This window comes from Sebastes umbrosus, chromosome 15, assembly GCF_015220745.1.
Source record: "Sebastes umbrosus isolate fSebUmb1 chromosome 15, fSebUmb1.pri, whole genome shotgun sequence".
Taxonomy (NCBI): Eukaryota; Metazoa; Chordata; class Actinopteri; order Perciformes; family Sebastidae; genus Sebastes; species Sebastes umbrosus.
Genome location: NC_051283.1, coordinates 24151747 through 24164805, shown reverse-complemented (window position 1 = coordinate 24164805; position 13059 = coordinate 24151747). Strand labels below are relative to the sequence as shown.

General features: G+C 40.2%; 1 protein-coding gene across 1 annotated transcript; it reads left to right on the top strand.

Annotated features, from left to right (window-relative positions):
- The first annotated feature begins 3298 nt into the window (after window positions 1–3298).
- rad21b (RAD21 cohesin complex component b) lies at window positions 3299–12950 on the top strand. The gene is made up of 14 exons (XM_037794073.1): window positions 3299–3595; window positions 5844–6033; window positions 6781–6910; window positions 7391–7490; window positions 8028–8134; window positions 8503–8712; window positions 9036–9158; window positions 9307–9435; window positions 9896–10119; window positions 10212–10368; window positions 10529–10674; window positions 10823–11008; window positions 11188–11271; window positions 11720–12950. The coding sequence occupies exons 2-14, from the start codon at window positions 5890–5892 to the stop codon at window positions 11909–11911; spliced, it is 1932 nt and encodes a 643-aa protein (XP_037650001.1). The 5' UTR covers window positions 3299–3595; window positions 5844–5889; the 3' UTR covers window positions 11912–12950.
- The last annotated feature ends 109 nt before the right edge of the window (window positions 12951–13059 follow it).

Here is a 13059-nt window from a genome sequence, read left to right as displayed (position 1 = left end):
TTTTCCCAGTCGATCCCGCCCCCATACAATTCTGGTGTGAGAAACGTGTTGTGAGTGAGCTCTCATTTGGACAAACGTGTAAACCTGTGTGTGTGTATGTGTGTGTGCATGTGCATGTACACACATAAAATCCATCAAACCCCCGGTGGACTTTTTCTCAGTGCTTCTCCCTAAATAAGACCTGCTTGTCAGCTTAGGAGACAGACAGGTTGGACGAGGAAGGAGACACAGCCTCAGTGTTAGTCGATTCAGAGGCACAAAGGCCATCCTCCGGTGAAATATAACCAGGCCTTTTGTGCACAAGTTAAGTCCGTTCCCTGTGGGGTTTGTGGGATGGTTTTTGGCGGCTGTGAGCTGTTTTCTTCCCCCGACTTCTGTGCAGAGATGAGACAGGGGTCTAGTGTATTTCCCTGCCTGACTTATGAGCCTGGCTGTGAAGAGTGAGTGGGCAACATCCCACTCAGTCAATGCTTTTTTTTCCCACCCGAGGTAATTCTTTACTCTGAGGAAATGTTTTGCTCTTTTTAAATGCTATGTCATAGGAAACAAAGAGAAGTAGTGTATATGTGTGTGTGTGTGTGTGTGAGAGAGAGTGTCGAGACCTTGTGATGTCCAACACCCTATTAAAAAACTCCCAGTCCACACACTGAACATTAGATAAATGGCTTTGATTTGCAATTCTGTCATAGAGTGATCCATAAAGACGGATGGACAAGCGTATCGGAGAGAGAGACAGAGACAGAGCAGTGCACTTGTCAGAGCTCATAAGACGTGAGCTATGGCTCCATTTGTGCAGAGGTCTGTGGAGCGTGAGAAGAGGTTGGAGGGATTGGACCCGTCAGTCTCGAAGGTCGAGGAAGCAGGGCGACGCGTAACAACAATGACGGGGACAAACAAGCTGCCAAATACACAGACTGAGCCTAGAGGTGGTGGGATAGGTTTTCCTTTAAGATACCACTGTATCTGCAAACCATTCGACTGTTATCAGGCCATTAAATGTGCATTATCACTCGCTATAAGCATCATAGATGTGGGTCAGTAGGGGCCTACTACACCTACTACGTTGTAAAAGTGAAAGCAAGACTTAAAAGCAACACGTTTTAACACGTAATGGATCGATGACAAAACCTACTAGTGTGTGTAGCAGGGCCTTACTGACCCACAACTATGAGGCTTATAAGGTAAGTACAGCGAGCCGGTCATTGTCGGGGTATATTTCACAACAATTACCGGCTCGGTGTACATTATCACACTTATTACACGGCTATTTACTTAAGAAAATCAATAATTTTACAAAAAATGGTCCACCAGAGTCCCATATCAGAAATGCATCCTTAGCAACGGTCTGTTATACATAGCAACGGCCTGCTATAAAGAAGTAACAGATCGTAGAATGCCGTGATTGACCAATCAGAATCTAGTATTCAACAATGCCGTGTAATATCTACTGATAACGCCCATATACTGACCTGATAAAAGCCTAATCTGCTGTGTATCATGTTCATGTTCATCTGTTTTTTAGTCCTTTTTTCGAGTGAGCTTTGACTTTACCTTTATTTTACACCTGACATTTCATGACTGTCATCTAAATTCAGTGCTGATGGGTTCATGTGTTTCACCTGAATGGTATGTTACCTTTCAGCCAACTTTGCTGCCCCCTGGTGGTGCTTTCACCTGTTTGCAGAATGTCACAAGAACAGTTTTGCAATGTCTTGCAAAACTGTAATGTGTGTTTTTGTGTACATTTATGCAACTTGTACTGACATTCATCCAAATGGAGACTATTTTCATTGAATAGCATAAGCTGTTCTACTGGGCGAGACTCTAACTGAAAGATCAAGTTGACAAAGTGTATCATTGACTGTTGGCAGACAAAGTATAGAAGAGACCATGAACTACCCGTCAGAAGAAAATAAGACATGCGGGGAAAGCAATTTGTCTCTCCTCCACTCTTTTAAAGTGGAGCTAAGCTGCTGTCTTTGTAGACTGGCTTTCTAACACCCTCAAACATGTGGCCTGAAAACCACTGTACAGAGAGAACAGTGTCAGCGTTAGACTGAAGCTGGAAGTAGCGGAAATCAGTTTATATGATGTTTTTTGCTCCGATTTATTTCATCCAATCAGCCTGCTGGCCTGCCTATTTTAAATCTAAAACCAATCTTTCAATTAATCTGGAAGCCAAGGATGTAATATTATACTATGAAAACCAAAACCATAAAATTCAGCGGAGTGTCGATTCATTCATCTTATTGGAGAAATTTCACATCCATAAAGCCAAGTTCTCAAGGTCTTGTCCACCATTTGAACCTTCAGAAATAGAATTTAGAAAGTACTATGAGTATATCCAATATAAAATATACATGTTTTCTCTGTTTAGTTATTATTTATATAATTTATATTATTGTGTTTTAAAATGTTTATTTTATTATCTTTTAGAGTTTATGACAATTACCATACAGTATGTCCTGATGTAATGGTACGACATTGAGGAAAAAAAATCTGAGATTTCGAGAATAAAGTCATAATATTATGAGAATAAAGTCAGAAGTTTACCAGAAAAAAAGTCGTAATATGAGAATAAAGTCACAAGTTTATGAGAAAAAAAAGTCGTAGTATAATGACAATATAGTCATATTATAAAGTAGTAATTTTACGTGTTGACGTGAAAACATCTGAGGAGAGAAATAGGCATTAACGTAACAGAATATTGATTCATATTTGATCAGCGCTGCCTAGTTTGACCGTTTGGTTGGAGTTCAGAGTGATTGACAGCTGGCTCTCATAGACGGCAGCTGGACAGCAGACCTCAGATCAGCTCTGACTGCTTGTTTTCCTCCGGTCTGTGAAATCTTGCAGATGCCGTTAGGACCACCGGTGGACACAGATGAACTGATTTTTTTCAGATTACCTGTTTCATGAACTACTGTCACTATACAGCAACCGTTTTATAAAAATAACTTTTTTTTTTTTTTTTTTTTAATTGGAAGAACATTGTAAGGCATATAAATTACAGAGCAAATAAGTAGTATTCTATTTTTCAGTCATTTTTCCCTCCCACCCCTGACAATAAAGGAAATAACCAATATAACACTAACAGTGATAAGACTTAAGGCAGTAATGACACCAAAATAGGAAACACACATACTATACAAAAAAAATAAAATAATAAAAAATAATAATAATAAAAAGTAATAGAGATTAAAATAAAATAACAACGCCATTCAACAAAACAAATAAAGAGGCTCAGTCAAAAATAACTTTTTTCAATCATATTTGCTCCAATCTCGTCTACTTCAGCTTCAAGTAAAAGATCTGAATACAGTACTTCCTCCACCACTGACGGTGCAGAAAGTAAACAGATGCACAGGTGCAAAGCTCAGCATCCCTCTCCATCCCTCCATCACTCCCTCTCATCAGCACCACTCTGCATCCTGCTCCTCTAATCCATCCATCCATCCAGGAGGAGAGAGAGGACGCCATCTTGTTTGTTTTAGTCGGAGGAGGGGTGGAGGTGGAACAGCCACCAACCATCCGCAGCAGAGGCTCCACCACCACCACGGCCGGCTGAACGAGGCAAACACTAACGGGCGAACCGGTGAGACATTCAGATATATGTTTTAATACATATTAAATGTGTTAGTGTGATTATAAACACGGTAGCTTAGCTCTGCGGTGCAACGGTTATTTGAATGACAGCGACTAACGGCTGACTAACGGACACTAACGGACGGTTAGCTTGTCCGCAGCATCACCTGTTGTGTGGCAGAGAGGAGCAGAGCGTCAACGGTTGATGCGGTTTAACGTCGCCGTGTCGCCTCCTTTTAATGACATTAACGGTTAAAAACGACTCTCTGTATTTACCCAACATAATGGACGTTTAACTGTGTGTAATGATATTGATTTATTATGATTTATAGTGATAAAAACAGTCTAATATCTACGTTTGGTCTAACGGTCACAGTTATAGTGCTGCAGGTATGGCTGCTAGCTACCTGACAGACATACTGTAGCTCATATATACACGTTAAAACCACTTAATGTACAGTAAAATGAAGCATCACAATACTGTACTTAAAAACATAAAAAAACACATAATGTACAGTAAAATGAAGCATCACAATACTGTACTTAAAATCCCACATGATATGCAGTATGATAAGTGGTCGAATATTAAGATTTAAAGGTCCCATATCATGCTAATTTTCAGATTCATACTTGTATTTTGTGTTTCTACTAGAACATGTTTTCATGCTTTAATGTTCAAAAAACCCTTTATTTTCCTCATACTGTCTGCCTGAATACACCTGTATTTACCCTCTGTCTTAAACACTCCGTTTTAGTGCATTTTGACGGAATTGCAACAGAATTGCCTGGGTTCCATGTGTACTTCCTGTCAGCTGATGACATTCACATACACTGCAACCAGGAAATAAACTGGGACACATTTAGAATGTTTACATTTAAAACTGTGTAAAGGGTCTAAATATTGTATATTTGTGACATCACAAATGGATAGAAATCTTGACAGCTTGTTTCAAATGCAGAGTTTCTGAATACGGGCTGTGTGTATTTCTCCGTATATTGAGCGCTTCGATACTTTCACAGTATTTATAAAGCACTTAAACCTGCTTTATAATATAAAAAGACATGAAAATCAATATGGGACCTTTAATTATTTTTTTAACTACTGTTTTCTAGGGTAAAAAGAACTGTAGAGCTAAAAAAAATATTATACAAAGATACTAATAGAAAAAATATATGGTAACACTTGATTTTTTACCCAAATTTCATGGTAATTAGGTGATAATTAGCAGCTATTTTAAATTTCTTTGGGATTACTGCCTAATTACTCTAATATTTACCTCAAAATGTATCGAAATGTACTTTTGTAACCAAAAACTTTGGTTGCAAAATGTACGAAAATATAAATGAGTGGTCTTTTTTCTTTGGCAAGTGAACATGGTATTAGCAGGACAATGCCCTTCGAGGTGTCCATTATCAGGAATTAATTTGACTCCGCAAAGTCCATTAATTCCTGATAATGGACACCTCGTCGGGCATTATCCCTTACATATACTGCCAGTTAGCTTAATCTATAATGACATCATTTATTAGTTGATTGAATATTAGTTATTAGTATGGCTGTGCAATATGACGATATATATTGTCAAAATGATATAGAAATGTCTATCGTATATATTTTGTTTCTATCGTGATATAGGCTTATTTTCTCTATAATTTAACTTAAAACTGTGATGTTCATTTTGCACTCAAGTTCTTTAAATACTCTTTTAATAGTACTTTTCATTTGTCAAGTATTTAATTCCCACAGAAGTATACAAAAATAGGCACCATGTGGTTATATTGTATAGCCCATTTATTTATTAAATAACCAGAAAACACGCTATTATTGCGATATATATCGTTATCGAGATATGAAATTACCTATATCGTGATAGTAGATTTTGGCCATATCGCCTAGAGCTAGTTATTAGTGCTCTGCACTGACTAGTATACAGATATTGTTCAGCAGAGTGGAGCAGTGCTTAGATGATAGTACCCTCTCCCAGTCTCACCACAATCTGCAGCGCTATGCGGTCCTGATTGGAGCAGTTTCCATACCAGGCAGTGGTTTAGAAAAGTCTCAATTAATCAGCTTGCACCCTGCTATGAACTGCTGTCACTACTCCTATTTAGCTAGACAACCATGTCTGCAGCTTCAAAGAGTCTGTCTGCAAACACTTAGATCACACAATCAATGTGTCCTTTCAACTGTCAGGCTTTGTTTACCTATTCAGTGTTGTGATTTCAATCATACAGTGTGTTGTGTTTCCTCTCTCCAGGCCTCCCCCTTTCCCCTTTCCCTTGTGGTGAGAAGGCGCTGAGACGATGTTTTATGCCCACTTTGTCCTCAGCAAACGTGGGCCGCTGGCCAAAATCTGGCTGGCGGCCCACTGGGACAAGAAGCTGACCAAGGCTCATGTGTTTGAGTGCAATCTGGAGAGCAGCGTGGAGAGCATCATCTCACCCAAGGTAATTTCTCAGGGTCTTCACTAGGATTTTGTTACCATGTGTTAATCTACAACTAGTCATCCTGTACTTGCAAGGCTCTGTTTATGTATTTTTGAGTCAAAATCTGATAAAAAAGTAAAGATATGACAAAGTTCTGGCAGCTTCTTTTGATATTAGTTAATATATTTACAAAATTGACCTCAAAATTGATGAGGTATTTCAAACTTTTACTGTTGTAAGTCCCATATAACAATGTCTGATGTGTCATCTAACTTTTAGTGTCTCAATTGTCTTTTTAAGCATATCAAGGCTCCTTGTATCCTCAGGCTTTACACGTGCTGATTTTGTCTGCTTATAGTCTCACAAATGAAAAAACATTACTAACAAATTTGATTACACATCATTCTAAATTTAGAATTTTTACTTTTGTGCCTGTAAGTAGGCAATGTGTTACACATAATTTAGGGCTTTTCTAAAATGTGATTGTCATTGGTTTTTGACATTTTCTATATAACATCATTTGGCTGAATATTCTATAGATAAATTAATTTAAATAACCCTAATCATTATCAGAGAGAGTTGCATCTCATTACTGTTGTTACTTGATGTTGAGACACCATTGATAAAAACCACATGAAACATTTCATCAGTTGTTAGTCAGGCACCACGCATCAGTAGTGGCAGTTTGGACTATTGACGCATATAAAAAGCTTCAGATTTACTTTACAGTATCGTCACGGATCATTTCTGCACGCATCTTTTTTACAGGTGAAAATGGCTTTACGAACATCAGGGCATCTGCTACTGGGGGTGGTGAGGATCTACCACAGGAAGGCCAAGTACCTGCTGGCAGATTGTAACGAAGCCTTCATCAAGATCAAGATGGCGTTTAGACCAGGTCGGTGAAAAAATACAACTTTAAAATAAGTCAAATAAAACCATCAGCAGTGACCCTCTAGTGGTCCATATTACATGCCGTGTCAGTCAGAGTAGAATTATGACATTGTATAGAGTTTATACATATCTATTTGTAAAACTAGAGCATGCAGCAAGTTCTTCTAATACATGAAATAAAGAAAACATGTATGAACACCTGCGTGCAATATTTATACTGTACATACACATATACAGTACAAATACACATATATTTCTTCATCATCCCCCGATGTATGCAAAAAATATCCCAAACATATTTAGATACGTAGTTGAAATTAATTATTATTAAATTTTCTCACCAATGTGTCCATCTATTCTCGGTTTTCTGTACTTTTCCACCCATCTTCGGATCTTTCTTAAAACTGCTTGCATTCATATACATATTACATATTACTAAGCCTGGTTCATGCTGTAACTCTCTTCCTACATGGTGGCGTTTCAGGCGTGGTGGATCTTCCAGAGGAGAACAGAGAAGCAGCCTACAACGCCATCACGCTGCCCGAGGAGTTCCATGACTTTGACCAGCCGCTACCAGACCTAGAGTGAGTCCTCTGTCCATCTTCTTCTTCTCATCTCTTTCAGTCACAAAGTAGAGCTACGTGAGCTTACTGGCATGGGTAGGAAAGTCCAAACCGAAGTAACAAGAGTCCACGGATAAACAGGAATGGTGGGCAGGAAAAGCTCCAGGCAGACACAGATTCCAGTTAGGTACAGGTTCAAGATGCAAACATCAATTTCCTTCTAGTATATTTCTGCCTGTAATGTTGATTCTTTATAAATATTGTAGAACCACGCATGATTTTTGTTTCAATTGGAGCAATTCTAATGATGGCTCTCACTCTTGCTCTCCACCTGCACATATAACATATTTCTATATTCTGGGAAATGTAGGTAATCACTAACGAATGTTAAAAGAGACAAAACAGACCTGACAAGCACTTCATCACAAATTAACTAACGGCATTGAATAAGCATCCAAGTACGGATATATTTTAAGCAGCACATTTCAAATTAAATTTGAAGAAAAGTGCTGTAAATATAGGATGAGTATTGACTTGACTGTGATGTGTTTTGTACAGTGATATTGACGTCGCTCAGCAGTTCAACTTGAACCAGAGCAGAGTGGAGGAGATCACCATGAGAGAGGAGGTGGGAAACCTCAACCTGCTGCAGGACAATGACTTCGGTAGGCTTCTTTTTAGTCGCGAAGAATTGTTGTGTTTTCGTTACCTTAGAATGAGCCGTTTATATCTATATACGGTCCTCTTCACGGAGCCAGTCGCCATGTTTCTACAGTAGCCCAGAACGGACAAACCAAACACTGGCCCAAATAGGGCCATTGGCGTTTTTTGCGTTGGCCATCGTAATTTTCCTACACGCTTGGCATCTGGGAGAAGTTTCAGTTGGTTGCAACCTCACCGCCAGATTTCACTAAATCCTACACATTGCACCTTTAATGTACTTTTAAGGTTTGTTAGTTGACAGGGTAACTTCCTCCGCTCGCCCACATTCCTCAATATATACTATAAAGACGCACACATTTCTGTTGTGCAGCTGACTTTGGCATGGACGACCGGGAGATGATGCGGGAGGAGAGTGCGTTCGAGGTGGACATCATGGGAGTGTCAGCTTCCAACCTGCTGCTGGAGGCTGAGGGCGTACCTAACCCGATGGCCGACAAGTCCAACCATCTGGAGTACGACGACCAGTACAAGGACGACTTCGGAGACAACCCCATGGAGAGCACTGAGGGAGGCATGCTGGGTAAGATCCTGACTCTGACACTACAGTGGAATGATGAGATTCAGTAAGCGCAATAATGTTGCAACGGTATATTTTTAAGCTTAACATTTTGCGTTTCAGCAGGTTCCTGTAGTTTGTTGTGCAGTGATTGTTATGTAAAGGACACAATTAGTAATGTTTATTTTATGAACCTTTTTTTCAAAAGCATTTAGGTTTTTGAATGCTATGAATGATGGCCCCTTTTTGTAAACATGCATATTTGATATTTTTGCATTTAGATGGCCTGATAATCAAAGTGAATCATCTTGATTGTAATAATTGAATGGCCTCATCTCTCTGTGTAGTGGACAAGCTGCTGAGCAACGAGGATGGAGACGGCATCTTCGACGACCCTCCCGCCATCGCGGAGAGCGTGATGATGCCTCAGGACCACGGAGACGACGACGACGACTTTGATGCTCTATCAGGTCAGTTCCACAATTAACCTCAGCAGTAGACCCTTAAAAAAAAACAAAAAAACAATATGGCTTTGGGTTACATACAAGTGAAATTACAATACAGTTACCCACATATCATGATGTGTATATCTAACATGGTGTGATTGTGTGTTGTTAGCGGGAGCCCCAGATAGTCCAGACTCAGGCCCAACGAAGCCCCTACCGGCCATGGCAGACCAGGCAGAGCAGACCACCCTGGTTCACAACGAGGAAGAAACCTTCGCCCTGGAGCCGATCGACATCACAGGTAATGCAGCTGGTTTTAAGAGACAACCTCTTGATCCCTGTAATTCTGCTTCAGTCTGAATTTCCAATACAGTTCCAGTTCATTTTTAATGTGTTTCCGTCCCTTTCCATGAACGAGATCACATCTGGAACATATCACCACACCAGATCGTATGGGTGATTGCATAGGGATACTAAAATCGGAGACTAGCAGCAGCTAGAAAAAGCTAACAACATGTTGAAAATGATTTATGTATTTCATTTAAAAGTCTATTAAAATGTGTCTTGATAAGTTCTGATTAGAAAACATAGACTGTATATATAGATGGATGACGCGTCTCCACTTCCTCCCACTGTACAAAAGTGAAACCAAAATATCCCGGATACAGGAGCTGCCATCTCGAGATTTTAATGTAATTTGGAGCCAGGCAAATTTAGGTTTACTGAGCTGATTAATCTCCGTCTCCCTATGGACTGTGCAGTGAAGGAGACCAAGGCGAAGCGTAAGAGGAAGCTGATTGTGGACAGCGTGAAGGAGCTGGATAGTAAAACCATCCGTGCGCAGTTGTCCGATTACTCTGACATCGTCACCACCCTGGACCTGGCGCCACCCACCAAGAAGCTGATGATGTGGAAGGAGACGGGAGGAGTCGAGAAGCTCTTCTCTCTCCCTGCTCAGCCTCTCTGGAATGCCAGGCTGCTTAAGGTAAAGAAACCGTAATGTAATTGCACAAAGTGGCACTGTGGTAAGAGTTAAAGTACTGTATCTATCTGACTCTTTGCTCTCTCTCTCTCTAGATGTTTACAAGGTGTCTGACACCACTGGTACCAGACGAGCTGAGGAAGAGGAGGAAAGGTGGAGAGGCCGACAGTCTGGATGAGTTCCTCAAGGATCTGGAGAACCCGGAGGTGCCCAGAGAGGAAACGGCAGGACCCCAGCAGAGAGACATCCTGGGTACGAAATGCACAAAAAATTAATATTTTCAATTCAATTCAATTTATTTTTACATAGCGTCAAATCATAACAGAAGTTATCTCGAGATGCTTTATTACGCTTTATTTTGTCCATGCACAGTTTTTCTAACATGTACAGTACGTCCCCATTCCCTCTCCAGACCAGACCATCATGGAAGAGGCCAGTGTTCTGCAGACTTCAGCTGTGGAAGGCAGCAGGACGACGCTGGACGAGTCGGCCATGCCCCCTCCGTCCCCCCAACGTGGCCTCAAACGCAAAGCCCAGGACACAGAACCAGCCCTGCCTGTGAGTACAGAGGTCCCACTAGTAGTAGTGTCTGTATATACTGAAGCAGATGAACTCATGAGACTCTTCCCAAATCTGACATCACCCCATATTTGATGTCAGGACTCCAATAACTCACCTCTGTATCCTCTTCCACTCTTTTCTCTAGATGGGAGCTTTGGACCAGCAACAACAGCCACAGGGGACCAGCGCCTCCAATGTTCCCCAGCAGCTGGAGGCCTCCAACGTGGATCTGCCTCCAGAGGAACCCACTAACATCAGCCAGATGATAGAGCTGGACCTGCTTGGCGACAAGGACAAGAAGAAGAACGACGACGACGAATCTGATGAGGAGGTGAGATAGAGATGCAAAAAACCTTCCACAGTACTATAGTGTTATAGTTGTTTTTTACACCCCCCTTTTTTTTATATATTCAGAGTAAGTTACCAGATCATTGGTACTGATTCATGTTGTACAGGACTTTACAATCGGTAGCCTTTATTAGTGTTTGTAACTGTGATTTTCTATGTCAGGAGGAGGAGGCGCAGGGAGGAGACCAGGACCAGGAGGAGAGGAGGTGGAACAAGAGAACCCAGCAGATGCTCCATGGCCTCCAGGTACGGATGTGTTCACGTTTTATTGGAAGAACAGGAGGATATCTTGAGTTTATGTTTTTAGCTACTAAAATAATTTTTATATCTCAAGTTAACAAAGTTTTGTTCACTTAATTACTGTTTAATTTAGACAAATCCAGTTGTTTGTATTAAGGCAGAAAGACATTGATGCAGTTCAGATATTTTTTGGTTGTATTGTTAAAATGAAAGAATTTTTTTTGTAGAAAATAAGGTACTGGTCATAGGCGCCGGAATAGGGAGGGGACAACGAGACTTTTTGTCCCCCCACTTTCAGGTGTTATGGTAATAAAGTGATAACGTTTAAGCCAGGTAGAACCTTTGCGATAATGTCTGTATGGCATCTAACATGTTGGACCTTATAGATGTACCAAAACTTGCTACTTGAATGAATCCTTCTCCTCCTGATTCCCTCCGTCTCACCTTTCCACAGAGGGTGATGGCCAAAACAGGCGCCCAGTCGGTCGGCCTGCTGGAGCTGTGCAGGAACAACAACAAGAAGCAGGCGGCAGCTAAGTTCTACAGTTTCTTGGTCCTGAAGAAGCAGCAGGCGGTGGAGCTCGTCCAGGAGGAGCCTTACAGCGACATCATAGCTACGCCCGGACCTCGCTTCCACATCATCTAGAAAACACAACTTTACAGTTCAAAAAAAGAAAACTCTTCAGTGTATACCTGCACACAACACTGTGTGTCTGTTAAGTTTTACTTATTTAGTTTGTTGACTTTGTTTTGTGTATGATGTGGAGTTTTATCTTCTGTCTGCATTATTTCAAAATCAAGCAGTGGTGGGAGGAAAGAGGTCTGAATGACATGGTTGGATTATAAAACAGAAATCCATATAATGAGGTTTGCAACTCCAAACAGTGGGCACTTTTCCTATTATTTATTTTATATTATTTATTGTATCTTTTATTATCAAGACTCACTTCATAGCTAAGTTAGTATTAAGTTACTTTAAAAAAGAGTGAGCACTATGTGTTCCCTTTTTGTTTGGAGTTGCTTTCTACTTGTTTTTCAAGCAGATGTCACTGACTTTGATGAGCACTTCTTTGCTCTAGAAGCCGTTGTGTTGCACTGGCATATTTAAAGATATATTTACAGTAGGAATGATAACTATCAACCATGCTACTTGGACACTCATCTGTCCCACCACTGCAGGAAAACAGTTCTTATATACACTGACATTAGCCAAAAGGAGCATGCACTATATCCAGACCGAGTCTGCAAGAGTACATTTAAACAGTTACTACGGTAGTGATTTGCAGATTCAACCAGCAGTTAATCATTATACAACTGTAGTGTAGCACTTTAAGCATCAGAAACTCCAAGTTGTCGTTTTTGCAAATGCGTTGCTTAGTTGCAACATGGACTGTTTGCACAAATCTATAGTTGTGTCCCAAATCCATACTACATACTAATCCAAAGCATTTGTGAGTGTGCTGCTGTTGCACACTATGTTACGACAGCATATTAGGCCCATTAAAGGTAAAAAAATAATTACAGAGCTGCGGGAAGGGGGTAATATTCTGAGAAAAAAAGCTCAGAATTTCTGAGATTAAAGTCATAAATAGGATAACAAAATTTGGATATCGTCTGAGATTAAAGTGGCAAATTTACGAGAAAAAAACACAGATTTGCAATATTATAGTCATAAATTTACGAGAAAAAAAACGAAGGTCGCAAAGGTCCTGAAAGATACATATACACGTTTTATACTTGAAAAAAAACTGAAAAATAACTTACATATCTGGACAAACATTTTGCTGTCTCTGT